Raw genomic sequence first — 27060 nt, 5'->3', positions numbered from 1 at the left:
CGTAGCAAACTTTACTTCTTGTTAGTCGTTACTCTTAAACGTAGCAAACTTTACTTCTTGTTAGTCGTTACTCTTAAACGTAGCAAACTTTACTTCTTGTTAGTCGTTACTCTTAAACGTAGCAAACTTTACTTCTTGTTAGTCGTTACTCTTAAACGTAGCAAACTTTACTTCTTGTCAGTCGTTACTCTTAAACGTAGCAAACTTTACTTCTTGTCAGTCATTACTCTTAAACGTAGCAAACTTTACTTCTTGTTAGTCGTTACTCTTAAACGTAGCAAACTTTACTTCTTGTCAGTCGTTACTCTTAAACGTAGCAAACTTTACTTCTTGTCAGTCATTACTCTTAAACGTAGCAAACTTTAGTTCTTGTTAGTCGTTACTCTTAAACGTAGCAAACTTTACTTCTTGTCAGTCGTTACTCTTAAACGTAGCAAACTTTAGTTCTTGTTAGTCGTTACTCTTAAACGTAGCAAACTTTAGTTCTTGTTAATCGTTATACGTAGACGTAGCAAACGCTTGTTCTTGTTAGTCGTTACTCTTAAACGTAGCAAACTTTTGTTCTTGTTAGTCGTTACTCTTAAACGTAGCAAACTTTAGTTTTTGTTAGTTGTTACTCTTAAACGTAGCAAACTTTACGTCTTGTTAGTCGTTACTCTTAAACGTAGCAAACTTTTGTTCTTGTTAGTCGTTACTCTTAAACGTAGCAAACTTTACGTCTTGTTAGTCGTTATGCTTAAACGAAGCAAACTTTAGTTCTTGTCAGTAGTTACTCTTAAACGTAGCAAACTTTAGTTCTTGTTAGTCGTTACTCTTAAACGTAGCAAACTTTAGTTCTTGTTAGTCGTTATTCTTAAACGTAGCAAACTTTAGTTCTTGTTAGTCGTTACTCTTAAACGTAGCAAACTTTACTTCTTGTTAGTCGTTACTCTTAAACGTAGCAAACTTTACTTCTTGTTAGTCGTTACTCTTAAACGTAGCAAACTTTACTTCTTGTTAGTCGTTACTCTTAAACGTAGCAAACTTTACTTCTTGTTAGTCGTTACTCTTAAACGTAGCAAACTTTACTTCTTGTTAGTCGTTACTCTTAAACGTAGCAAACTTTACTTCTTGTTAGTCGTTACTCTTAAACGTAGCAAACTTTACTTCTTGTTAGTCGTTACTCTTAAACGTAGCAAACTTTACTTCTTGTTAGTCGTTACTCTTAAACGTAGCAAACTTTACTTCTTGTTAGTCGTTACTCTTAAACGTAGCAAACTTTACTTCTTGTCAGTCGTTACTCTTAAACGTAGCAAACTTTACTTCTTGTCAGTCATTACTCTTAAACGTAGCAAACTTTACTTCTTGTTAGTCGTTACTCTTAAACGTAGCAAACTTTACTTCTTGTCAGTCGTTACTCTTAAACGTAGCAAACTTTACTTCTTGTCAGTCATTACTCTTAAACGTAGCAAACTTTAGTTCTTGTTAGTCGTTACTCTTAAACGTAGCAAACTTTACTTCTTGTCAGTCGTTACTCTTAAACGTAGCAAACTTTAGTTCTTGTTAGTCGTTACTCTTAAACGTAGCAAACTTTAGTTCTTGTTAATCGTTATACGTAGACGTAGCAAACGCTTGTTCTTGTTAGTCGTTACTCTTAAACGTAGCAAACTTTTGTTCTTGTTAGTCGTTACTCTTAAACGTAGCAAACTTTAGTTTTTGTTAGTTGTTACTCTTAAACGTAGCAAACTTTACGTCTTGTTAGTCGTTACTCTTAAACGTAGCAAACTTTTGTTCTTGTTAGTCGTTACTCTTAAACGTAGCAAACTTTACGTCTTGTTAGTCGTTATGCTTAAACGAAGCAAACTTTAGTTCTTGTCAGTAGTTACTCTTAAACGTAGCAAACTTTAGTTCTTGTTAGTCGTTACTCTTAAACGTAGCAAACTTTAGTTCTTGTTAGTCGTTACTCTTAAACGTAGCAAACTTTAGTTCTTGTTAGTCGTTACTCTTAAACGTAGCAAACTTTAGTTCTTGTTAGTCGTTACTCTTAAACGTAGCAAACTTTAGTTCTTGTTAGTCGTTACTCTTAAACGTAGCAAACTTTAGTTCTTGTTAGTCGTTACTCTTAAACGTAGCAAACTTTAGTTCTTGTTAGTCGTTACTCTTAAACGTAGCAAACTTTAGTTCTTGTTAGTCGTTACTCTTAAACGTAGCAAACTTTAGTTCTTGTTAGTCGTTACTCTTAAACGTAGCAAACTTTAGTTTTTGTTAGTCGTTATTCTTAAACGTAGCAAACTTTAGTTCTTGTCAGTAGTTACTCTTAAACGTAGCAAACTTTACTTCTTGTTAGTCGTTACTCTTAAACGTAGCAAACTTTACTTCTTGTTAGTCGTTATTCTTAAACGTAGCAAACTTTAGTTCTTGTTAGTCGTTACTCTTAAACGTAGCAAACTTTAGTTCTTGTTAGTCGTTATTCTTAAACGTACCAAACTTTACTTCTTGTCAGTCGTTACTCTTAAACGAAGCAAACTTTAGTTCTTGTTAGTCGTTACTCTTAAACGTAGCAAACTTTAGTTCTTGTTAGTCGTTACTCTTAAACGTAGCAAACTTTACTTCTTGTTAGTCGTTACTCTTAAACGTAGCAAACTTTACTTCTTGTTAGTCGTTACTCTTAAACGTAGCAAACATTTGCTCTTGTTAGTCGTTGCACTCATAAGTAACAAACATTCGTTCTTCCTAGTCTTTACTCTTAACTTACTTCATACTCGTAGTCATTACCCCTAAACGTAGGAAACTTTAGTTCTTGTTAATCGTTACTCTTAAATGTAGCAAACATTTGTTCTCGTTAGTTGTTTCTCAAAGGCAGCAAACTTTTGTTCTTGGTTCTTTTCACAGTTCTCGGCCGATGAACACCAACTGGGCAACACATCGTGACAATGGCGGACCAAAAGAGCGGGTGGAAGATCAGGAGGCTGATCCAGAAGTCAGACGAGTTCAACAAGCTGTGGCAGGGAGACATCCTGAGTCATGACACCAAGGTCAAGTCTCTGGAGTCGCTGAATCAGGATCTGCAGGAGAAGCTGAACGCTGCAGAGAAGGAGAAGGTGGAGCTGCTGACCCAGGTGAAGGTGCACCAAGCCAAGATCTTCTCCATGGAGCAGAAGAAAAACTGGTCCGACATGGAAGTTAACGACCTGAAAGCCATTCAGGGCCAACTCCAAGATAAGATTGCCGAGCTGGAGGCATCGTTGGTCACCTGGGAGAAGAATCTGGAAGCCCAGTCCCAGCAGCACAGCGAGCGCCTCAAGAAGGCGGAAGAAGAGTTCAACACGAGGATGCGTGAGAAAGACGAGGCCTCCGCCAAGCAGGCCGTCGCCCTTAGCGCTCAAATGGAAAAGGCCAGCAAGCTCGTGGAGGAACTGACGGAGGACAAGCGCAAGATGCAAGTTGCGCAGAGCGAGCGCCAGGAAGAACTGGAGGCCCAGAAGAGTATCCGAGACAAGCTGAAGTATGACCACGAGGTAGAGATGAGGCTGATCCAGATGCAGAAGAACGCGCTGTCCAACAAGGTGACCGCCCTGACCAACACCAACGACGACCTGATGGAGAGGAAGGAGGCGCTGAAGAAGTCGGACGAGCAGAAGAGCAAAGATCTGAAGGCCAAGAACTTCGACATCAGCGAGCTGCAGGCGCACAAAGAGATTGTGACCGAGCAACTGCAGCGGGAGCAGCGCAGCTGTGCTGGCCTGCGGGAGACCCTCAGGCAGATGGAGATCGACATGGAGGCTCTGCGGAGCGAGTACATCAGCGAGCAGGCGTCCCACAAGGGCACCAGGAAGGACTTGGCCCTGAACAAAATGCAAGCGGCAGACCTGGCAGAGAAGATCAAGTTCCACGAGGGCCGAGTCAAGGCTTACCAGGCCAGTGTCAAGAACCTGGAATGTGTGCACCTCACCAAGGACACCTACATCCGCAGGTTTAAGGAAGACCTGGAAACCTCCATCTCCCTCCTCAACCAGCCCAAAGCCTTCATCAAGGCCATCACCAGCCTGAAGAGGAAGTACATCACTGGAGACGAGGGCGTCAACGTGGACGCCATCGAGGAAAAAATCTCCAAGTTCCTGGAGTCCAACAAGCTGCAGTCGGACCACTTTGAAAAAACCATCCAGAGTCTGCGGCGGCAACTGGAGCAGAAGGACGAAGAGACCCAAAAACGCATCCAGAAACTGGACAAGTGCCGCGGCGAACTGATCAAGATCATCAACGAGCAGCGACAGGAGCTGGGCAAGGTCAAGGCGGAACTCAACGATGTCACGCATCAGCTCCGACAGATGGCCGCGCCCCTTGCCAGGTCCAACCGCCCCTGAGTAGCGTCTCAAAAACGTATCAGACCCTGAAAAGGACCAACAAGAACACTGTGTCAACCTGGTTGGTCCTGAGCTCCTCCTCCAGTCGCTGGAGGCTCCGCCTCACTTCATCCAAGCGGGGTTCCAGGGCGGCGGCGTCGCCCATCTGAGGGTTTCGTTCGTACACCTCCCGCATCTTCATCAGCGCGTCCCTGCAGTGAGCAAACGTGGCGTCAACACAACACCGGCGTCACAGGAAGTGAGGCTGATGGTCACCTCTGCTCGCGCTCGCGTTGGATCTCCTGGCTGATGTCGCCGATTCTGCTCTGAAGTTTCTTCCGCCGCTGCTCTGCCGGAAGATGGCTGCAGTCCGCGGGGGCGGAGCCCTGGAACCACGGCGACAGCACGTTGTGGTGATGCCACCAGAGTTTGTTAGGCACGCTTTCTCCACTTACCAGTTTGAGTGACAGCTGTCCGTCCAAAAGGAGAATTGAAGAAAGCGTGTCAGATGTTTGCAAGTCCAACATTAAAGGTGTTTGTGAAATGTGGTACCCCTCTCTTCAAGCTGCGAAGGCACTGCTTCCTGGTTCGGGAGCCAGACGTCATCAGGTCGTTGAGGCGCTGGGCGATTGGTTCTCTGGAGGCTGGGGGCGGGGACTGGGGGCTGTTGACCACGCCCCCGGGCGAAGGTGAGGTGGGGGGTGGGGGCGGGGGTTGCCGAGGCGACGACAGGAGATTCAACAGCTGCTGGGAGTGACAGGTCATCAGTAGGCCAGTCCAATGGTGTGTGCGTGTGTACCTTGTTCTTGCGCAGGAAAGGCCACAATTTCCTGCTTTGTCTCCGCCCTTCAATTTGGTTGTCGAGGTAACTGGACTCTGAGATGCTCCTCCTCATGGTGGCCCTGTAGTCCTCAAAGTCCACGTCGCCCGGAGGCTCGAAGCCCGTTTTGTACACCTCCACCACCTGACGCGTGTCCTGCGCGTAGACCTCGGGTTACCATGGCGACAACAGGCCCGCTGCACGCGCACGCTCACCATCCTGGCCTGAATGCTCTCTGCGGCGTCCATCATGGCGTCCAAGCAGCGACTCACCACAGGAAGTGACTTCTTCTCTGCCTCCGCTGACAAACGCATGGCGTCTGCGATCCGTTCGATCCGACGCTCCTCCATGTCTTGAATACGCTGACACACACCCACACAACACTGGTTACATATAACCATACTAATGTATACACCTACACTGGTTTATATACCTGCCATACTAATGTATACACCTACACTGGTTTATATACCTGCCATACTAATGTATACACCTACACTGGTGTATATACCTGCCATACTAATGTATACACTTACACTGGTTTATATACCTACCATACTAATGTATACACTTACTGGTGTATATACCTGCCATACTAATGTATACACCTAAAATGGTGTATATACCTGCCATACTAATGTATACACCTACACTGGTTTATATACCTGCCATACTAATGTATACACTACAACTGGTTTATATACCTGCCATACTAATGTATACACTACAACTGGTTTATATACCTGCCATACTAATGTATACACTTACTGGTTTATATACCTGCCATACTAATGTATACACCTACACTGGTTTATATACCTGCCATACTAATGTATACACTACAACTGGTTTATATACCTGCCATACTAATGTATACACCTACACTGGTTTATATACCTGCCATACTAATGTATACACTACAACTGGTTTATATACCTGCCATACTAATGTATACACTTACTGGTTTATATACCTGCCATACTAATGTATACACCTACACTGGTTTATATACCTGCCATACTAATGTATACACCTACACTGGTTTATATACCTGCCATACTAATGTATACACCTACACTGGTTTATATACCTGCCATACTAATGTATACACCTACACTGGTTTATATACCTGCCATACTAATGTATACACCTAAAATGGTGTATATACCTGCCATACTAATGTATACACCTACACTGGTTTATATACCTGCCATACTAATGTATACACTACAACTGGTTTATATACCTGCCATACTAATGTATACACTTACTGGTTTATATACCTGCCATACTAATGTATACACTTACTGGTTTATATACCTGCCATACTAATGTATACACCTACACTGGTTTATATACCTGCCATACTAATGTATACACCTACACTGGTTTATATACCTGCCATACTAATGTATACACCTACACTGGTTTATATACCTGCCATACTAATGTATACACCTACACTGGTTTATATACCTGCCATACTAATGTATACACCTACACTGGTGTATATACCTGCCATACTAATGTATACACCTACACTGGTTTATATACCTGCCATACTAATGTATACACTACAACTGGTTTATATACCTGCCATACTAATGTATACACCTACACTGGTTTATATACCTGCCATACTAATGTATACACCTACACTGGTTTATATACCTGCCATACTAATGTATACACCTACACTGGTTTATATACCTGCCATACTAATATATACACTACAACTGGTTTATATACCTACCATACTAATGTACATACACTTACTGGTTTATATACCTGCCATACTAATGTATACACCTACACTGGTTTATATACCTACCATACTAATGTATACACTACAACTGGTTTATATACCTGCCATATATTCTAGACCAGGTATACACCTGAACTTGTTATATACCTGCCATACTAGTATAGACTAGGTAAACACCTAAACTGATTAATATACCTGCCATACTAGTGCATTGACTTAAACTGGTTTGTACTGTATACCTTTCATAATAATGTATACACTTAGTTTACATAAATGCCATATCGTGTAGACCAGGTATACACCTGAACTGTTTATATACCTGCTATATTAGTGTAGACCCGGTATATGCCTGAGCTGTTTACATACCTGCCATACCAGTGTAGACCAGGTATACACCTGAACTGTTTATATACCTGCTATATTAGTGTAGACCAGGTATACTCCTGAACTGTTTATATACCTGCCATACCAGTATAGACACGGTATACTCCTGAACTGTTTATATACCTGCCATACTAGTATAGACCAGGTATACTCCTGAACTGTTTATATACCTGCCATACTAGTATAGACACGGTATACACCTGAACTGTTTACATACCTGCCATACTAGTATAGACACGGTATACACCTGAACTGGTTTTGTACCGTGTACACCAGGTAGATATTCTCTTCCTACTTTACCTGGTATATAACGGGCACCATGGTGTGGTAATGTTGGTGCTGGTCCTGGTTAAACTGGTTTAAACTGCTCACATATTCCTTCTTTGACTCTTCGGCAGTTTGTTGTTTTTGTTGCGCCGTCTGACGAGCCTGCAAGAAGGTTTGTTAGAAGGAGCGTGTGGAACTACTCCAGTCCTGCAGGTGGCACTACCAACAATCAAACTAGTCCAGTCCTGCAGGTGGCACTATCAACAATCAAACTACTCCAGTCCTGCAGGTGGCACTATCAACAATCAAACTACTCCAGTCCTGCAGGTGGCACTATCAACAATCAAACTACTCCAGTCCTGCAGGTGGCACTATCAACAATCAAACTACTCCAGTCCTGCAGGTGGCACTATCAACAATCAAACTACTCCAGTCCTGCAGGTGGCACTATCAACAATCAAACTACTCCAGTCCTGCAGGTGGCACTATCAACAATCAAACTACTCCAGTCCTGCAGGTGGCACTGTCAACAATCAAACTACTCCAGTCCTGCAGGTGGCACTATCAACAATCAAACTAGTCCAGTCCTGCAGGTGGCACTATCAACAATCAAACTACTCCAGTCCTGCAGGTGGCACTATCAACAATCAAACTACTCCAGTCCTACAGGTGGCAGTATCAACAATCAAACTACTCCAGTCCTACAGGTGGCACTATCAACAATCAAACTAGTCCAGTCCTGCAGGTGGCACTATCAACAATCAAACTACTCCAGTCCTGCAGGTGGCACTATCAACAATCAAACTACTCCAGTCCTGCAGGTGGCACTATCAACAATCAAACTACTCCAGTCCTGCAGGTGGCACTATCAACAATCAAACTAGTCCAGTCCTGCAGGTGGCACTATCAACAATCAAACTAGTCCAGTCCTGCAGGTGGCACTATCAACAATCAAACTACTCCAGTCCTGCAGGTGGCACTATCAACAATCAAACTACTCCAGTCCTGCAGGTGGCACTATCAACAATCAAACTAGTCCAGTCCTGCAGGTGGCACTATCAACAATCAAACTACTCCAGTCCTGCAGGTGGCACTATCAACAATCAAACTAGTCCAGTCCTGCAGGTGGCACTATCAACAATCAAACTACTCCAGTCCTGCAGGTGGCACTATCAACAATCAAACTAGTCCAGTCCTGCAGGTGGCACTATCAACAATCAAACTACTCCAGTCCTGCAGGTGGCACTATCAACAATCCATCACTTGCTACAAGACTGAGGTGTCCCAGGTGAGTCCAGGTAGGAAATGAGATGTTACCTTAAAGGAGCAGCGCTGCAAGGCAGAGGAAAGTTGCTTTTAGTGCTGGAACATTCTTCAGGGTTCTAGAGCATTCTTCAGGGTTCTAGAACATTCTTCAGGGTTCTAGAAGCACTTTGATGACCCACCTTCTCAGCCTCCATGTTGTTGTCCATGTCCATCCTGCTGGACAAGTGCTGCGCTCGCTCCGCCTCCTTGCTGTCTCGCTCGAAACGCCGCTTGGTCTGAACAACAACACTCGGCGTTACAACTTGATGATGTCACAGGGGAGAGGAGGCGGGTCCACCCCATGTGGGCGGAGTCACACTCACAGACTCCAGCTGCTTCCAGGAACTCTCGATGTGCTGCTGGGCACGGCGGCCATCTTGGAAATGCTGGGGGGGGGGGGCCAAAAAGAACATGTGCACGCGTCTTTGTGTCCTCATGGATGTGTGTGTGTGTGTGTGTGTGTGTGTGTGTGTGTGTGTGTGCGTGTGTGTGTGTGTGTGTGTGTGTGTGTGTGTGTGCGTGTGCACGTCACTCACGGACTTTCTTTCCGCCTTCAACTCCTGAGTGAATCTGCCCAACTCCGACGCCACCTGCGAGCTCAAGTTCTCGGCCACTTCCTCTCGCTGCGACGCCAGATCGCCGAGTTGGCGAAGCGTGGCGGTGAAGGCCAAACACCACGTGTACCTGAACGCAACACAGCTTCACTGTTACTGTGTACCTGAAAACAACACAACTTTACTGTCCCATGTGCGGGTACCTGAAGGCAACACAACTCGACCGCCACCGTGTATCTGAACGCAACATCACTTTTCTTTCACTGCGTCTGCGTACCTGAACGCAGCACAACTTTACTGTCACTGTGCACCTAAACGCAACACAACTCGACTGTCACCATGTGTCTGAACGATGCTTGACTGTCACTGTGTACCTGAATGCAACACCACTTTGCTTTGACTGTGTACCTGAACGCAACATGACTTTACCGTCACGTTGTACCTGAATGCAGCACATTACTGTCACTGCATACCTGAATGCAACACCACTTTGCTTTCACTGCCTCTGTGTACCTGAACGCAACACAACTTTACTGTTGCTGTGAGCCTGAACGCAGCACAACTTTACACCACTGTGTGTGTACCTGAATGCAACACAACTTTACTGTTGCTGTGAGCCTGAACGCAACACAACTTTACACCACTGTGTACCTGAATGCAACACAACTTTTCTGTTGCTGTGAGCCTGAACGCAACACAACTTTACACCACTGTGTACCTGAATGCAACACAACTTTTCTGTTGCTGTGAGCCTGAACGCTACACAACTTTACACCACTCTGAACCTGAATGCATCACAACTTTACTGTTGCTGTGAGCCTGAACGCTACACAACTTTACACCACTCTGAACCTGAATGCATCACAACTTTTCTGTTGCTGTGAGCCTGAACGCATCACAACTTTACACCACTGAGTACCTGAACGCAACACAACTTTAATGTCACTGTGCACCTAAACGCAACACAACTCGACCGTCACCATGTGTCTGAACGCAGCTTGACTGTCACTGTGTACCTGAACGCAACATGACTTTACCGTCACTGTGTAACTGAAGGCAGCATAACATTAGTCACTTTGTACCTGAATGCAGCACATTACCGTCACTGCATACTTGAATGCAACACCACTTTGCTTTCACTGCCTCTGTGTACCTGAACGCAACACAACTTTACTGTTGCTGTGAGCTTGAACGCAGCACAACTTTACACCACTGTGTGTGTACCTGAATGCAACACAACTTTACTGTTGCTGTGAGCCTGAACGCTACACAACTTTACACCACTCTGAACCTGAATGCATCACAACTTTTCTGTTGCTGTGAGCCTGAACGCATCACAACTTTACACCACTGAGTACCTGAACGCAACACAACTTTAATGTCACTGTGCACCTAAACGCAACACAACTCGACTGTCACCATGTGTCCGAACGAAGCTTGACTGTCACTGTGTACCTGAATGCAACACCACTTTGCTGTGACTGTGTACCTGAACGCAACATGACTTTACCGTCACTGTGTAACTGAAGGCAGCATAACATTAGTCACTTTGTACCTGAATGCAGCACATTACCATCACTGCATACCTGAATGCAACACCACTTTGCTTTCACTGCCTCTGTGTACCTGAACGCAACACAAGTTTACTGTTGCTGTGAGCCTGAACGCAGCACAACTTTACACCACTGTGTGTGTACCTGAATGCAACACAACTTTACTGTTGCTGTGAGCCTGAACGCAACACAACTTTACACCACTGCGTACCTGAATACAACACAACTTTTCTGTTGTTGTGAGCCTGAACGCAACACAACTTTACACCACCGTGTACCTGAATGCAACACAACTTTACTGTTGCTGTGAGCCTGAACGCAACACAACTTTACTGTTGCTGTGAGCCTGAACGCGACACAACTTTACACCACCGTGTACCTGAATGCAACACAACTTTACTGTTGCTGTGAGCCTGAACGCAACACAACTTTACACCACCGTGTACCTGAATGCAACACAACTTTACTGTTGCTGTGAGCCTGAACGCAACACAACTTTACTGTTGCTGTGAGCCTGAACGCGACACAACTTTACACCACCGTGTACCTGAATGCAACACAACTTTACTGTTGCTGTGAGCCTGAACGCAACACAACTTTACTGTTGCTGTGAGCCTGAACGCGACACAACTTTACACCACCGTGTACCTGAATGCAACACAACTTTACTGTTGTTGTGAGCCTGAACGCAACACAACTTTACACCACCGTGTACCTGAATGCAACACAACTTTACTGTTGCTGTGAGCCTGAACGCAACACAACTTCACACCACTGTATACCTGAATGCAACGCAACTTTATTATCACAGTGTACCTGAACGCAACACAACTTTAATGACAATGTTTACTTGAACGCAACACAACTTTACTCTCACTGTGTACCTGAATGCAACACAACTTTATTATCACTGTAACTGAATGCAACACAGCTTTACTGACAATGTGTACTTGAACGCAACACAACTTTACTCTCCCTGTGTACCTGAATGCAACACAACCTTATTATCACAATGTACCTGAACGCAACACAGCTTTACTGACAATGTGTACTTAAACGCAACAACATGTTTTGACTGTCACTATGTACCTGAACGCAGCTTGACTGTCACCGTGTACCTAAATGCAACACAACTTTACTGTCTCTGTACTTGAACGCAACACCACTTTGCTGTCACTGTGTACCTAAACGCAACATAACTTTACTGTCACTGCGTACCTGAAAGCAACACCACCTTGCTCTCACTGTGTCTGCTACCTGAGCGTAACACAACTCTACTATCACCCTGTACCTAAACGCAACACAACCTTATTTTGTGTCTAAATGCAACACAACTTTACTCTCACTGCGTACCTGAAAGCAACACCACTTTACTGCGACTGTGTGCCTAAACGCAACATAACTTTACTCTCACTGCGTACCTGAATGCAACACCACTTTACTGCGACTGTGTGCCTAAACGCAACATAACTTGTTGCGTACCTAAATGCAACACAACATTATTGTGTGTCTGAATGCAACACAACTTTATTAACACTGTGTACCTGAAAGCAACACAACTTTATTAACACTGTGTACCTGAATGCAACACAACTTTATTGTTGCTGTGGGTCTGAACGCAACACCACTTGACAGTCACTGTGTACCCCAACGCGAGACAACTATATTGTCACTATGTACCTAAATGCAACACAATTTGACTGTCACTATGTACCTGAACGCAACACAACCTTATTTTGTGTCTAAATGCAACACAACTTTACTCTCACTGTGTACCTGAAACCAACACCACTTTACTGCGACTGTGTGCCTAAACGCAACATAACTTTACTCTCACTGCGTACCTGAATGCAACACCACTTTACTGCGACTGTGTGCCTAAACGCAACATAACTTTACTCTCACTGCGTACCTGAATGCAACACCACTTTACTGCGACTGTGTGCCTAAACGCAACATAACTTGTTGCGTACCTAAATGCAACACAACATTATTGTGTGTCTGAATGCAACACAACTTTATTAACACTGTGTACCTGAAAGCAACACAACTTTATTAACACTGTGTACCTGAATGCAACACAACTTTATTGTTGCTGTGGGTCTGAACGCAACACCACTTGACAGTCACTGTGTACCCCAACGCGAGACAACTATATTGTCACTATGTACCTAAATGCAACACAATTTGACTGTCACTATGTACCTGAACGCAACACAACCTTATTTTGGGTCTAAATGCAACACAACTTTACTCTCACTGTGTACCTGAAACCAACACCACTTTACTGCGACTGTGTGCCTAAACGCAACATAACTTTACTCTCACTGCGTACCTGAAAGCAACGCAACATTAGTCACTGTGTACCTGAACACAACACCACCTTGCTTTCACTGTGTCTGCGACCTGAACTCTACTATCACCATGTACCTAAATGCAACACAACATTATTGTGTGTCTGAATGCAACACAACTTTATTAACACTGTGTACCTGAATGCAACACAACTTTATTGTTGCTGTGGGTCTGAACGCAACACAACTTGACAGTCACTGTGTGCCCCAACGCGAGACAACTATATTGTCACTATGTACCTAAATGCAACACAATTTGACTGTCACGATGTACCTGAACGCAGCTTGACTGTCATTGTGTACCTAAACACAACAACTTTACTCTCACCATGTACGTGAAAGCAAAGTGAGTATAGTGGTGCTGTGTGCCTGAACGCAACACAACCTGACAGTCACTGTGCACGTGAATGCAGCACAACTTGACTTTCACTGTGTACCTGAAGGCAGCTTAACTTAACTTCCACTCGACGTCCATTGCACCGGTTGCCCTAGGGGGGGTCCCCACATCTGCGGTCCTCTCCAAGGTTTCTCATTGTCCCATTGGGTTGAGTTTTTCCTTGCCCTGATGTGGCTTGTGCAGCCCTTTGAGACACTTGTGATTTAGGGCTATATAAATAAACATTGATTGATTGATTGATAACTGTCACTGTGAACTTAAACACAACACAACTTTACTGTCCCTGTGCGGGTACCTGAACGCAACACAACTTTACTGTCACTATGTACGTGAACCCAGCTCGACTGTCACTGTGTGCCTGAACGCAACATAACTTTACTGTCAATGGTGCGTACCTGAATGGAACATAACTTACTGTGTACCTGAATGCAACACAACTTTACTGTCAATGGTGCGTACCTGAACTCAACACAGCTTTACTGCTGCTGTGTGCCTGAACGCAACACAACTCTAATGTAAATGGTGCTTACCTGAACGCAACACACCTTTACTGCTGCTGTGTGCCTGAACGCAACACATCTCTACTGTAAATGGTGCATACCTGAACGCAACACAACTTTACTGCTGCTGTGTGCCTGAACGCAACACAACTCTACTGCAAATGGTGCATACCTGAACGCAACACACTTTTACTGCTGCTGCTGTGTGCCTGAATGCAACACAACGCTTCTGTCAATGGTGTGTACGTGAACGCAACACAACTTTACTGCTGCTGTGTGCCTGAACGCAACACAACTTTACTGTCAATGGTGCTTACCTGAATGGAACATAACTTACTGTGTACCTGAACGCAACACAACTCTACTGTAAATGGTGTGTATGTGAACGCAACACAACTTTACTGCTGCTGTGTGCCTGAACGCAACACAACTTTACTGTCAATGGTGCTTACCTGAATGGAACATAACTTACTGTGTACCTGAACGCAACACAACTCTACTGTAAATGGTGCGTACCTGAACGCAACACAACTTTACTGCTGCTGTGTGCCTGAACGCAACACAACTCTACTGTAAATTGTGCATACCTGAACGCAACACACTTTTACTGCTGCTGCTGTGTGCCTGAATGCAACACAACGCTACTGTCAATGGTGTGTACCTGAACGCAACACAACTTTACTGCTGCTGTGTGCCTGAACGCAACACAACTTTACTGTCAATGGTGCTTACCTGAATGGAACATAACTTACTGTGTACCTGAACGCAACACAACTCTACTGTAAATGGTGTGTACGTGAACGCAACACAACTTTACTGCTGCTGTGTGCCTGAACGCAACACAACTTTACTGTCAATGGTGCTTACCTGAATGGAACATAACTTACTGTGTACCTGAACGCAACACAACTCTACTGTAAATGGTGCGTACCTGAACGCAACACAACTTTACTGCTGCTGTGTGCCTGAACGCAAAACAACTCTACTGTAAATGGTGCATACCTGAACGCAACACACTTTTACTGCTGCTGCTGTGTGCCTGAATGCAACACAACGCTACTGTCAATGGTGTGTACCTAAACGAAACACAACTTTACTGCTGCTGTGTGCCTGAACGCAACACAACTTTACTGTCAATGGTGCTTACCTGAATGGAACATAACTTACTGTGTACCTGAACGCAACATACGTGAACGCAACACAACTTTACTGCTGCTGTGTGCCTGAACGCAACACTACTTTACTGTCAATGGTGTGTACCTGAACGCAACACAACTTACTGTGTACCTGAATGCAACACAACTCTACTGTAAATGGTGCATACCTGAACGCAACACAACTTTACTGCTGCTGTGTGCCTGAACGCAACACAACTTTACTGTCAATGGTGCGTGCCTGAACGCAACACAACTGTACTGGTGCTGTGTGCCTGAACGCAACACAACTTTACTGTCAATGGTGCGTACCTGAACGCAACACAACTTTACTGCTGCTGTGTACCTGAACGCAACACAACTTTACTGTCAATGGTGCGTGCCTGAACGCAACACAACTTTACTGCTGCTGTGTACCTGAACGCAACACAACTTTACTGTCAATGGTGCGTGCCTGAACGCAACACAACTTTACTGGTGCTGTGTGCCTGAACGCAACACAACTTTACTGTCAATGGTGCATACCTGAACGCAACACAACTTACTGTGTACCTGAATGCAACACAACTCTACTGTAAATGGTGCATACCTGAACGCAACACAACTTTACTCCTGCTGTGTGCCTGAACGCAACACAACTTTACTGCTGCTGTGTGCCTGAACGCAACACAACTTTACTGTCAATGGTGCGTACTTGAACGCAACACAACTGTACTGGTGCTGTGTGCCTGAACGCAACACAACTTTACTGTCAATGGTGCGTACCTGAACGCAACACAACTTTACTGTAAATGGTGCGTACCTGAACGCAACAAAACTTTACTGCTGCTGTGTGCCTGAACGCAACACTACTTTACTGCCAATGGTGTGTACCTGAATGCAACACAACTTTACTGCTGCTGTGTGCCTGAACGCAACACTACTTTACTGTCAATGGTGCTTACCTGAACGCAACACAACTGTACTGGTGCTGTGTGCCTGAACGCAACACAACTTTACTGTCAATGGTGCGTACCTGAACGCAACACAACTTACTGTGTACCTGAATGCAACACAACTCTACTGTAAATGGTGCATACATGAACGCAACACAACTTTACTGCTGCTGTGTGCCTGAACGCAACACAACTCTACTGTAAATGGTGTGTGCCTGAACGCAACACAACTTTACTGCTGCTGTGTGCCTGAACGCAACACAACTTTACTGTCAATGGTGCGTACCTGAACGCAACACAACTGTACTGGTGTTGTGTGCCTGAACGCAACACAACTTTACTGTCAATGGTGCGTACCTGAACGCAACACAACTTTACTGTCAATGGTGCGTACCTGAACGCAACACAACTTTACTGCTGCTGTGTGCCTGAACGCAACACAACTTTACTGTCAATGGTGCGTACCTGAACGCAACACAACTTACTGTGTACCTGAATGCAACACAACTCTACTGTAAATGGTGCGTACCTGAACGCAACACAACTTTACTGCTGCTGTGTGCCTGAGCGCAACACAACTTTACTGTCAATGGTGCGTACCTGAACACAACACAACTTTACTGCTGCTGTGTGCCTGAACGCAACACAACTTTACTGTCAATCCTGCGTACCTGAACGCAACACAACTTTACTGCTGCTGTGTGCCTGAACGCAACACAACTTTACTGTCAATGGTGCGTACCTGAACGCAACACAACTTACTGTGTACCTGAATGCAACACAACTCTACTGTAAATGGTGCATACCTGAACGCAACACAACTTTACTGCTGCTGTGTGCCTGAACGCAACACAACTTTACTGTCAATGGTGTGTGCCTGAACGCAACACAACTTTACTGGTGCTGTGTGCCTGAACGCAACACAACTTTACTGTCAATGGTGCGTACCTGAACGCAACACAACTTTACTGCTGCTGTGTGCCTGAACGCAACACAACTTTACTGTCATTGGTGCGTACCTGAATGCAACACAACTTTACTGCTGCTGTGTGCCTGAACGCAACACAACTTTACTGCTGCTGTGTGCCTGAACGCAACACAACTTTACTGTCATTGGTGCGTACCTGAACGCAACACAACTTACTGTGTACCTGAATGCAACACAACTCTACTGTAAATGGTGCATACCTGAACGCAACACAACTTTACTGGTGCTGTGTGCCTGAACGCAACACAACTTTACTGTCAATGGTGCGTACCTGAACGCAACACAACTTTACTGCTGCTGTGTGCCTGAACGCAACACAACTTTACTGTCATTGGTGCGTACCTGAACGCAACACAACTTTACTGCTGCTGTGTGCCTGAACACAACACAACTTTACTGTCAATGGTGCGTACCTGAACACAACACAACTTTACTGCTGCTGTGTGCCTGAACGCAACACAACTCTACTGTAAATGGTGCATACCTGAACGCAACACACCTTTACTGCTGCTGTGTGCCTGAACGCAACACAACTTTACTGTCAATGTTGCTTACCTGAATGGAACATAACTTACTGTGTGCCTGAACGCAACACAACTTTACTGTCAATGGTGCGTACCTGAACGCAACACAACTTTACTGCTGCTGTGTGCCTGAACGCAACACAACTCTACTGTAAATGGTGCTTACCTGAATGGAACATAACTTACTGTGTACCTGAACGCAACACAACTTTACTGTCAATGGTGCGTACCTGAACGCAACACAACTTTACTGCTGCTGTGTGCCTGAACGCAACACAACTCTACTGTAAATGGTGCATACCTGAACGCAACACACCTTTACTGCTGCTGTGTGCCTGAACGCAACACAACTCTACTGTAAATGGTGCATACCTGAACGAAACACAACTTTACTGCTGCTGTGTGCCTGAACGCAACACAACTTTACTGTCAATGGTGCATACCTGAATGGAACATAACTTACTGTGTACCTGAACGCAACACAACTCTACTGTAAATGGTGCGTACGTGAACGCAACACAACTTTACTGCTGCTGTGTGCCTGAACGCAACACTACTTTACTGTCAATGGTGTGTACCTGAACGCAACACAACTTTACTGTCAATGGTGCTTACCTGAATGGAACATAACTTACTGTGTACCTGAACGCAACACAACTCTACTGTAAATGGTGCGTACGTGAACGCAACACAACTTTACTGCTGCTGTGTGCCTGAACGCAACACAACTTTACTGTCAATGGTGCGTACCTGAACGCAACACAACTTTACTGTGTACCTGAACGCAACACTACTTTACTGTCAATGGTGTGTACCTGAACGCAACACAACTTTACTGCTGCTGTGTGCCTGAACACAACACAACTTTACTGTCAATGGTGCGTACCTGAACACAACACAACTTTACTGCTGCTGTGTGCCTGAACGCAACACAACTCTACTGTAAATGGTGCATACCTGAACGCAACACACCTTTACTGCTGCTGTGTGCCTGAACGCAACACAACTTTACTGTCAATGGTGCTTACCTGAATGGAACATAACTTACTGTGTACCTGAACGCAACACAACTTTACTGTCAATGGTGCGTACCTGAACGCAACACAACTTTACTGCTGCTGTGTGCCTGAACGCAACACAACTCTACTGTAAATGGTGCATACCTGAACGAAACACAACTTTACTGCTGCTGTGTGCCTGAACGCAACACTACTTTACTGTCAATGGTGTGTACCTGAACGCAACACAACTTTACTGTCAATGGTGCTTACCTGAATGGAACATAACTTACTGTGTACCTGAACGCAACACAACTCTACTGTAAATGGTGCGTACGTGAACGCAACACAACTTTACTGCTGCTGTGTGCCTGAACGCAACACTACTTTACTGTCAATGGTGTGTACCTGAACGCAACACAACTTTACTGTCAATGGTGCTTACCTGAATGGAACATAACTTACTGTGTACCTGAACGCAACACAACTCTACTGTAAATGGTGCGTACCTGAACGCAACACAACTTTACTGCTGCTGTGTGCCTGAACGCAACACAACTTTACTGTCAATGGTGTGTACCTGAACGCAACACAACTTTACTGTGTACCTGAACGCAACACTACTTTACTGTCAATGGTGTGTACCTGAACGCAACACAACTTTACTGCTGCTGTGTGCCTGAACACAACACAACTTTACTGTCAATGGTGCGTACCTGAACGCAACACAACTTACTGTGTACCTGAATGCAACACAACTCTACTGTAAATGGTGCATACCTGAACGCAACACAACTTTACTCCTGCTGTGTGCCTGAACGCAACACAACTTTACTGCTGCTGTGTGCCTGAACGCAACACAACTTTACTGTCAATGGTGCGTACCTGAACGTAACACAACTTTACTGCTGCTGTGTGCCTGAACGCAACACAACTTTACTGTCAATCCTGCGTACCTGAACGCAACACAACTTTACTGTCAATCCTGCGTACCTGAACGCAATACAACTTTACTGCTGCTGTGTGCCTGAACGCAACACAACGTTACTGTCAATGGTGCGTACCTGAACGCAACACAACTGTGCTGGTGCTGTGTGCCTGAACGCAACGCAACTTGACTGTCAATGGTGCTTACCTGAATGGAACATAACTTACTGTGTACCTGAACGCAACACAACTTTACTGTCAATGGTGCGTACCTGAACGCAACACAACTTTACTGCTGCTGTGTGCCTGAACGCAACACAACTCTACTGTAAATGGTGCATACCTGAACGCAACACACCTTTACTGCTGCTGTGTGCCTGAACGCAACACAACTCTACTGTAAATGGTGCATACCTGAACGAAACACAACTTTACTGCTGCTGTGTGCCTGAACGCAACACTACTTTACTGTCAATGGTGTGTACCTGAACGCAACACAACTTTACTGTCAATGGTGCTTACCTGAATGGAACATAACTTACTGTGTACCTGAACGCAACACAACTCTACTGTAAATGGTGCGTACGTGAACGCAACACAACTTTACTGCTGCTGTGTGCCTGAACGCAACACAACTCTACTGTAAATGGTGCATACCTGAACGCAACACACCTTTACTGCTGCTGTGTGCCTGAACGCAACACAACTTTACTGTCAATGGTGCTTACCTGAATGGAACATAACTTACTGTGTACCTGAACGCAACACAACTTTACTGTCAATGGTGCGTACCTGAACGCAACACAACTTTACTGCTGCTGTGTGCCTGAACGCAACACAACTCTACTGTAAATGGTGCATACCTGAACGAAACACAACTTTACTGCTGCTGTGTGCCTGAACGCAACACTACTTTACTGTCAATGGTGTGTACCTGAACGCAACACAACTTTACTGTCAATGGTGCTTACCTGAATGGAACATAACTTACTGTGTACCTGAACGCAACACAACTCTACTGTAAATGGTGCGTACGTGAACGCAACACAACTTTACTGCTGCTGTGTGCCTGAACGCAACACTACTTTACTGTCAATGGTGTGTACCTGAACGCAACACAACTTTACTGTCAATGGTGCTTACCTGAATGGAACATAACTTACTGTGTACCTGAACGCAACACAACTCTACTGTAAATGGTGCGTACCTGAACGCAACACAACTTTACTGCTGCTGTGTGCCTGAACGCAACACAACTTTACTGTCAATGGTGTGTACCTGAACGCAACACAACTTTACTGTGTACCTGAACGCAACACTACTTTACTGTCAATGGTGTGTACCTGAACGCAACACAACTTTACTGCTGCTGTGTGCCTGAACACAACACAACTTTACTGTCAATGGTGCGTACCTGAACGCAACACAACTTACTGTGTACCTGAATGCAACACAACTCTACTGTAAATGGTGCATACCTGAACGCAACACAACTTTACTCCTGCTGTGTGCCTGAACGCAACACAACTTTACTGCTGCTGTGTGCCTGAACGCAACACAACTTTACTGTCAATGGTGCGTACCTGAACGTAACACAACTTTACTGCTGCTGTGTGCCTGAACGCAACACAACTTTACTGTCAATCCTGCGTACCTGAACGCAACACAACTTTACTGTCAATCCTGCGTACCTGAACGCAATACAACTTTACTGCTGCTGTGTGCCTGAACGCAACACAACGTTACTGTCAATGGTGCGTACCTGAACGCAACACAACTGTGCTGGTGCTGTGTGCCTGAACGCAACGCAACTTGACTGTCAATGGTGCTTACCTGAATGGAACATAACTTACTGTGTACCTGAACGCAACACAACTTTACTGTCAATGGTGCGTACCTGAACGCAACACAACTTTACTGCTGCTGTGTGCCTGAACGCAACACAACTCTACTGTAAATGGTGCATACCTGAACGCAACACACCTTTACTGCTGCTGTGTGCCTGAACGCAACACAACTCTACTGTAAATGGTGCATACCTGAACGAAACACAACTTTACTGCTGCTGTGTGCCTGAACGCAACACTACTTTACTGTCAATGGTGTGTACCTGAACGCAACACAACTTTACTGTCAATGGTGCTTACCTGAATGGAACATAACTTACTGTGTACCTGAACGCAACACAACTCTACTGTAAATGGTGCGTACGTGAACGCAACACAACTTTACTGCTGCTGTGTGCCTGAACGCAACACTACTTTACTGTCAATGGTGTGTACCTGAACGCAACACAACTTTACTGTCAATGGTGCTTACCTGAATGGAACATAACTTACTGTGTACCTGAACGCAACACAACTCTACTGTAAATGGTGCGTACCTGAACGCAACACAACTTTACTGCTGCTGTGTGCCTGAACGCAACACAACTTTACTGTCAATGGTGTGTACCTGAACGCAACACAACTTTACTGTGTACCTGAACGCAACACTACTTTACTGTCAATGGTGTGTACCTGAACGCAACACAACTTTACTGCTGCTGTGTGCCTGAACACAACACAACTTTACTGTCAATGGTGCGTACCTGAACGCAACACAACTTACTGTGTACCTGAATGCAACACAACTCTACTGTAAATGGTGCATACCTGAACGCAACACAACTTTACTCCTGCTGTGTGCCTGAACGCAACACAACTTTACTGCTGCTGTGTGCCTGAACGCAACACAACTTTACTGTCAATGGTGCGTACCTGAACGTAACACAACTTTACTGCTGCTGTGTGCCTGAACGCAACACAACTTTACTGTCAATCCTGCGTACCTGAACGCAACACAACTTTACTGTCAATCCTGCGTACCTGAACGCAATACAACTTTACTGCTGCTGTGTGCCTGAACGCAACACAACGTTACTGTCAATGGTGCGTACCTGAACGCAACACAACTGTGCTGGTGCTGTGTGCCTGAACGCAACGCAACTTGACTGTCAATGGTGCTTACCTGAATGGAACATAACTTACTGTGTACCTGAACGCAACACAACTTTACTGTCAATGGTGCGTACCTGAACGCAACACAACTTTACTGCTGCTGTGTGCCTGAACGCAACACAACTCTACTGTAAATGGTGCATACCTGAACGCAACACACCTTTACTGCTGCTGTGTGCCTGAACGCAACACAACTCTACTGTAAATGGTGCATACCTGAACGAAACACAACTTTACTGCTGCTGTGTGCCTGAACGCAACACTACTTTACTGTCAATGGTGTGTACCTGAACGCAACACAACTTTACTGTCAATGGTGCTTACCTGAATGGAACATAACTTACTGTGTACCTGAACGCAACACAACTCTACTGTAAATGGTGCGTACGTGAACGCAACACAACTTTACTGCTGCTGTGTGCCTGAACGCAACACTACTTTACTGTCAATGGTGTGTACCTGAACGCAACACAACTTTACTGTCAATGGTGCTTACCTGAATGGAACATAACTTACTGTGTACCTGAACGCAACACAACTCTACTGTAAATGGTGCGTACCTGAACGCAACACAACTTTACTGCTGCTGTGTGCCTGAACGCAACACAACTTTACTGTCAATGGTGTGTACCTGAACGCAACACAACTTTACTGTGTACCTGAACGCAACACTACTTTACTGTCAATGGTGTGTACCTGAACGCAACACAACTTTACTGCTGCTGTGTGCCTGAACACAACACAACTTTACTGTCAATGGTGCGTACCTGAACGCAACACAACTTTACTGGTGCTGTGTGCCTGAACGCAACACAACTTGACTGTCATTGCGTGATGATGTCATCATGTTTTTCTTGACATGTTCAATCAAGATTTGAATTTCATGACGTCATTTCTCCTTAAGTCCCGCCTACTAAACTGCAATTGGCTGTCGGCTCACCCTGGTTTGTGCGGTCCACACCTGTCAATCACATCCCCTACCCCCAGCAGGTGCCCTGTGATTGACAGGTGGTGAGCTGGGATAGACTCCAGCCTCCCTTCAGAATAAAAGAAGATTGCTGGCGACTGACCTGCTGTCATCTTCTCTGCTCCTCTTGGGTTGGTACTTCTTGGATAGGTTCCTGCGGGCACACATGCACAGGTCAGTCTGCGCTGTGATGTCATCACCTGTGGGGTCACTGAGAGGTCACCTGATCTGCTTGGCGTAGCTCTGCTCGATGTCGGCTCGCTCTTTCACAAATTTGGTGTATCGCTCCAGGAAGTCGATGCCCCAGCTGGTGTGCTTCTCCAAATTATCAAACTGATCCTGGAGGACAAGAAACTTCATGGCTTGTGTGGGTTCTTTCATTCTGTCCTCAGCTTGGTCTGAACACTGAGTTGCATCCAGACTAGACCTGGGCCACGGCATCCTGAATCTACAATCCACTGGACCATGGATCTAAGATTAGACCTGCACAAATAGACCATGAATCTAACACCACACCTGGACCTCTAGAGCATGAATATGTTACTAGACCTGGACCACAGATCTAAGTTTAGACCTTGACTATGAATCTAAGACCACACCTGGATCACTAGACCATGAATCTACTAGACCTGGACTGTAAGTCCAAGACTAGAACTGGACCAATGGGCTATGAATATGAATCTAAGACTAGACTTCGACCACTGGACCTTGAATCTAATACTGGACCTGGACCATGGATCTAAGATGAAACCTGGATCACTGGACCATGGATCTAATATTAGATCTGGACCACTGGACCATGGATCTAATGTTAGATCTGGATCACTGGACCATCCATCCATTCATCCATTTTCCACCGCTTGTACCTGTTGGGGTTGCGGGGGAGTACCATAGTTCTAAAATGAAACCTGGACCAGTGGACCATAGATATCAGATAAGACATGGACCACTAGACCAAGAATCTAAGACTCGTCCTGGACCACTGGAGCATTAATTTAAGACTAAACCTAGACGACTAGACAATGGATCTTTGACAAGACCCAGACCGTGGATCTGAGTCTAGCCCTGGACCATTGGAGTATGAAACTAGGACTAGACCTGGACCACTGGACCCTGGCTCAAAGATTACACTTGGAACACTAGATCATTAATCTAATAGTGGACTTGGACCACAAATTTAAGACTACAACTGGATCACTAAACCATGAATCTCAGATTTGACATGGAACATTAGACCATGGAACTATGACTAGACCTAGACCATAGGTCTGAGACTGGACTATTGGGCTATGAATCTAGGACTCGATTTGGACCACTCAACCATGGCTCAAAGATTAGACTTGGACCACTAGAGTATGAATCTGAGACTAGACATGGACCAGACCACTCGACCGTGAATCTAAGACGACCTGGACCACGAAATATAAGACTGGAACAGGATCACTGGATCACGAATCTCAGACTAGACATGGGCCACTAGACCATGAATCTAAGACTAGCCCTTTGACTACTGGACCATGAAGCTAAGACCAGGCCTGGACCACCAGACCATGGATCTATGACTACACCCAAACAATAGAGCTGAGACTAGGTGTGGACCTTTGGGCTGTGAATCTAGGACTAGACCTGGACCATGTATCTAATTCTAGACCTGGGCCATTGGACCATGGCTCAAAGAGTAGACTTGGACTCCTAAACCATGAATCTCAGACTGGACATGGACCAATAGACAATTGTAAAAAATCTATACCTAGACCACTGGACTATACACCTAAGACTAGAACTGTATCACCGGACCATGAATCTCAGACTTGACAAGGACCACTAGACAATGAATTTCAGACTAAACATGGACCACTAAACCATACATTTAAGACTAGTCCTGGACCACAGGATCCTGAAGCTAAGTCTGGACCTGCACCACTAGATCATGAAGCTAAGACTAGACATGGACCAATAGACCATGAATCTAAGACTAGCCCTTTGACTACTGGAGCATGAATTTAAGACTACCCCTTTGACCACTGGACCATGAAGCTAAGACTAGGCCTGGACCACCAGACCATGGATCTATGACTAGACCTAAACCATAGATCTGAGACTAGGCCTGGACCATTGGGCTGTGAATCTAGGACTAGACATGGACCATGTATCTAATTCTAGACCTGGGCCACTGGACCATGGCTCAAAGCGTAGACTTGGACTCCTAAACCATGAATATCAGACTAGACATGGACCACTGGACTATAAATCTAAGACTAGAACTGTATCACTGGACCATGAATATCCGACTTGACAAGGAGCACTAGACCATGAATTTCAGACTGGACCTGAACCATGAAGCTCAGACTAGACATGGTCCACTAAACCATAAACCTAAGACTAGTCCTGGACCACAGGATCCTGAATCCAAATCTGGACTTGCACCACTAGATCATGAATCTAAGACTAGACATGGACCACTAGACCATGCATCTAAGACTAGCCCTTAGACTACTGGACCATGAATTTAAGACTAGCCCTTTGACCACTAGACATGGACCAATAAACCATTATAAAAAATCTAGACCTGGACCACTGGACTATAAATCTAAGACTAGAACTGTATCACTGGACCATGAATCTCAGACTTGACAATGACTACTAGACCATGAATTTCAGACTGGACCTGAACCATGAATCTCAGACTAGACACGGACCACTAAACCATAAATCTAAGACTAGTCCTGGACCACAGGATGCTGAATCTAAGTCTGGACCTGCACCACTAGACTAGACATGGACCACTAATTCATAAACCTAACCATCGCGCTGGACCACTGGACAAGGAACCTAAGACTAGACCTGGACCACGAGACCACGGATGTAAGACTCTGCCACCTGGTGCATCTGAGTGGTACTACACGTGTGACTCTCACGCCTTAAGAGCCGCGCTGGACGACAGCCTGGCCGTGGTGCAGACCCAGGGCAGACCCAGGGCGGGTTCCCTCATGGTCCACCACAGCAACATGTAACAATGAGTGAGTGACGTCATCGGTCACGTGACTGGCGTGCACGTCGCTAATAACTTGATCAGCACGCGTGCACGGAATGCGCGTGTTGGGACGTGACGTGCGCGCGCGGAGGCAGGTGCGATGCGGACTACGGACTATAGTGACTAGGGACTAGGGACTAGGGACTATAGTGACTACGTACCCACAGCTCGGCGCCCCAGTTGCTGCTCGTCATTCTGCGTCTTCCTCGTCAATGGCGGCGAGCCGCAGCGCCGTGCGTCTGTGCGCGCGCATCCAGTCGTGAGCGGCGACGGCGCAGCGGCCGCGGGCACGCGCCTGCCTTTGTTATCAGCC

The 27060-nt window shown here is 45.2% G+C and overlaps 1 protein-coding gene across 3 annotated transcripts in view; it reads right to left on the bottom strand.

Annotated features, from left to right (window-relative positions):
- Nucleotides 1–27060, bottom strand: part of LOC133632673 (formin-binding protein 1-like) — a 48794-nt gene extending 21734 nt beyond the window's left edge. For 2 of the 3 annotated variants that reach the window (XM_062025241.1, XM_062025240.1), the window contains exons 1-14: nucleotides 26909–27060; nucleotides 23937–24052; nucleotides 23817–23867; nucleotides 9400–9547; nucleotides 9187–9249; nucleotides 9004–9099; nucleotides 8876–8890; nucleotides 7592–7720; nucleotides 5358–5504; nucleotides 5122–5298; nucleotides 4875–5066; nucleotides 4778–4792; nucleotides 4599–4708; nucleotides 4402–4534 (exon numbers count right to left, since the gene is read on the bottom strand). In XM_062025241.1, the coding sequence (XP_061881225.1) occupies nucleotides 4402–4534; nucleotides 4599–4708; nucleotides 4778–4792; nucleotides 4875–5066; nucleotides 5122–5298; nucleotides 5358–5504; nucleotides 7592–7720; nucleotides 8876–8890; nucleotides 9004–9099; nucleotides 9187–9249; nucleotides 9400–9547; nucleotides 23817–23867; nucleotides 23937–24052; nucleotides 26909–26941 (1425 nt within the window). In that variant the 5' untranslated portion in view covers nucleotides 26942–27060. Of the gene's footprint in view, nucleotides 1–4401; nucleotides 4535–4598; nucleotides 4793–4874; nucleotides 5067–5121; nucleotides 5299–5357; nucleotides 5505–7591; nucleotides 7721–8875; nucleotides 8891–9003; nucleotides 9100–9186; nucleotides 9250–9399; nucleotides 9548–23816; nucleotides 23868–23936; nucleotides 24053–26908 lie in introns of all 3 variants that reach the window. The other variant, XM_062025239.1, reaches the window with a different exon arrangement.

This window comes from Entelurus aequoreus, linkage group LG17, assembly GCF_033978785.1.
Source record: "Entelurus aequoreus isolate RoL-2023_Sb linkage group LG17, RoL_Eaeq_v1.1, whole genome shotgun sequence".
NCBI classification, from domain to species: Eukaryota; Metazoa; Chordata; class Actinopteri; order Syngnathiformes; family Syngnathidae; genus Entelurus; species Entelurus aequoreus.
Note: the sequence above shows the minus strand (reverse complement) of the source record. Positions and strands in the feature narration are given on the sequence as shown.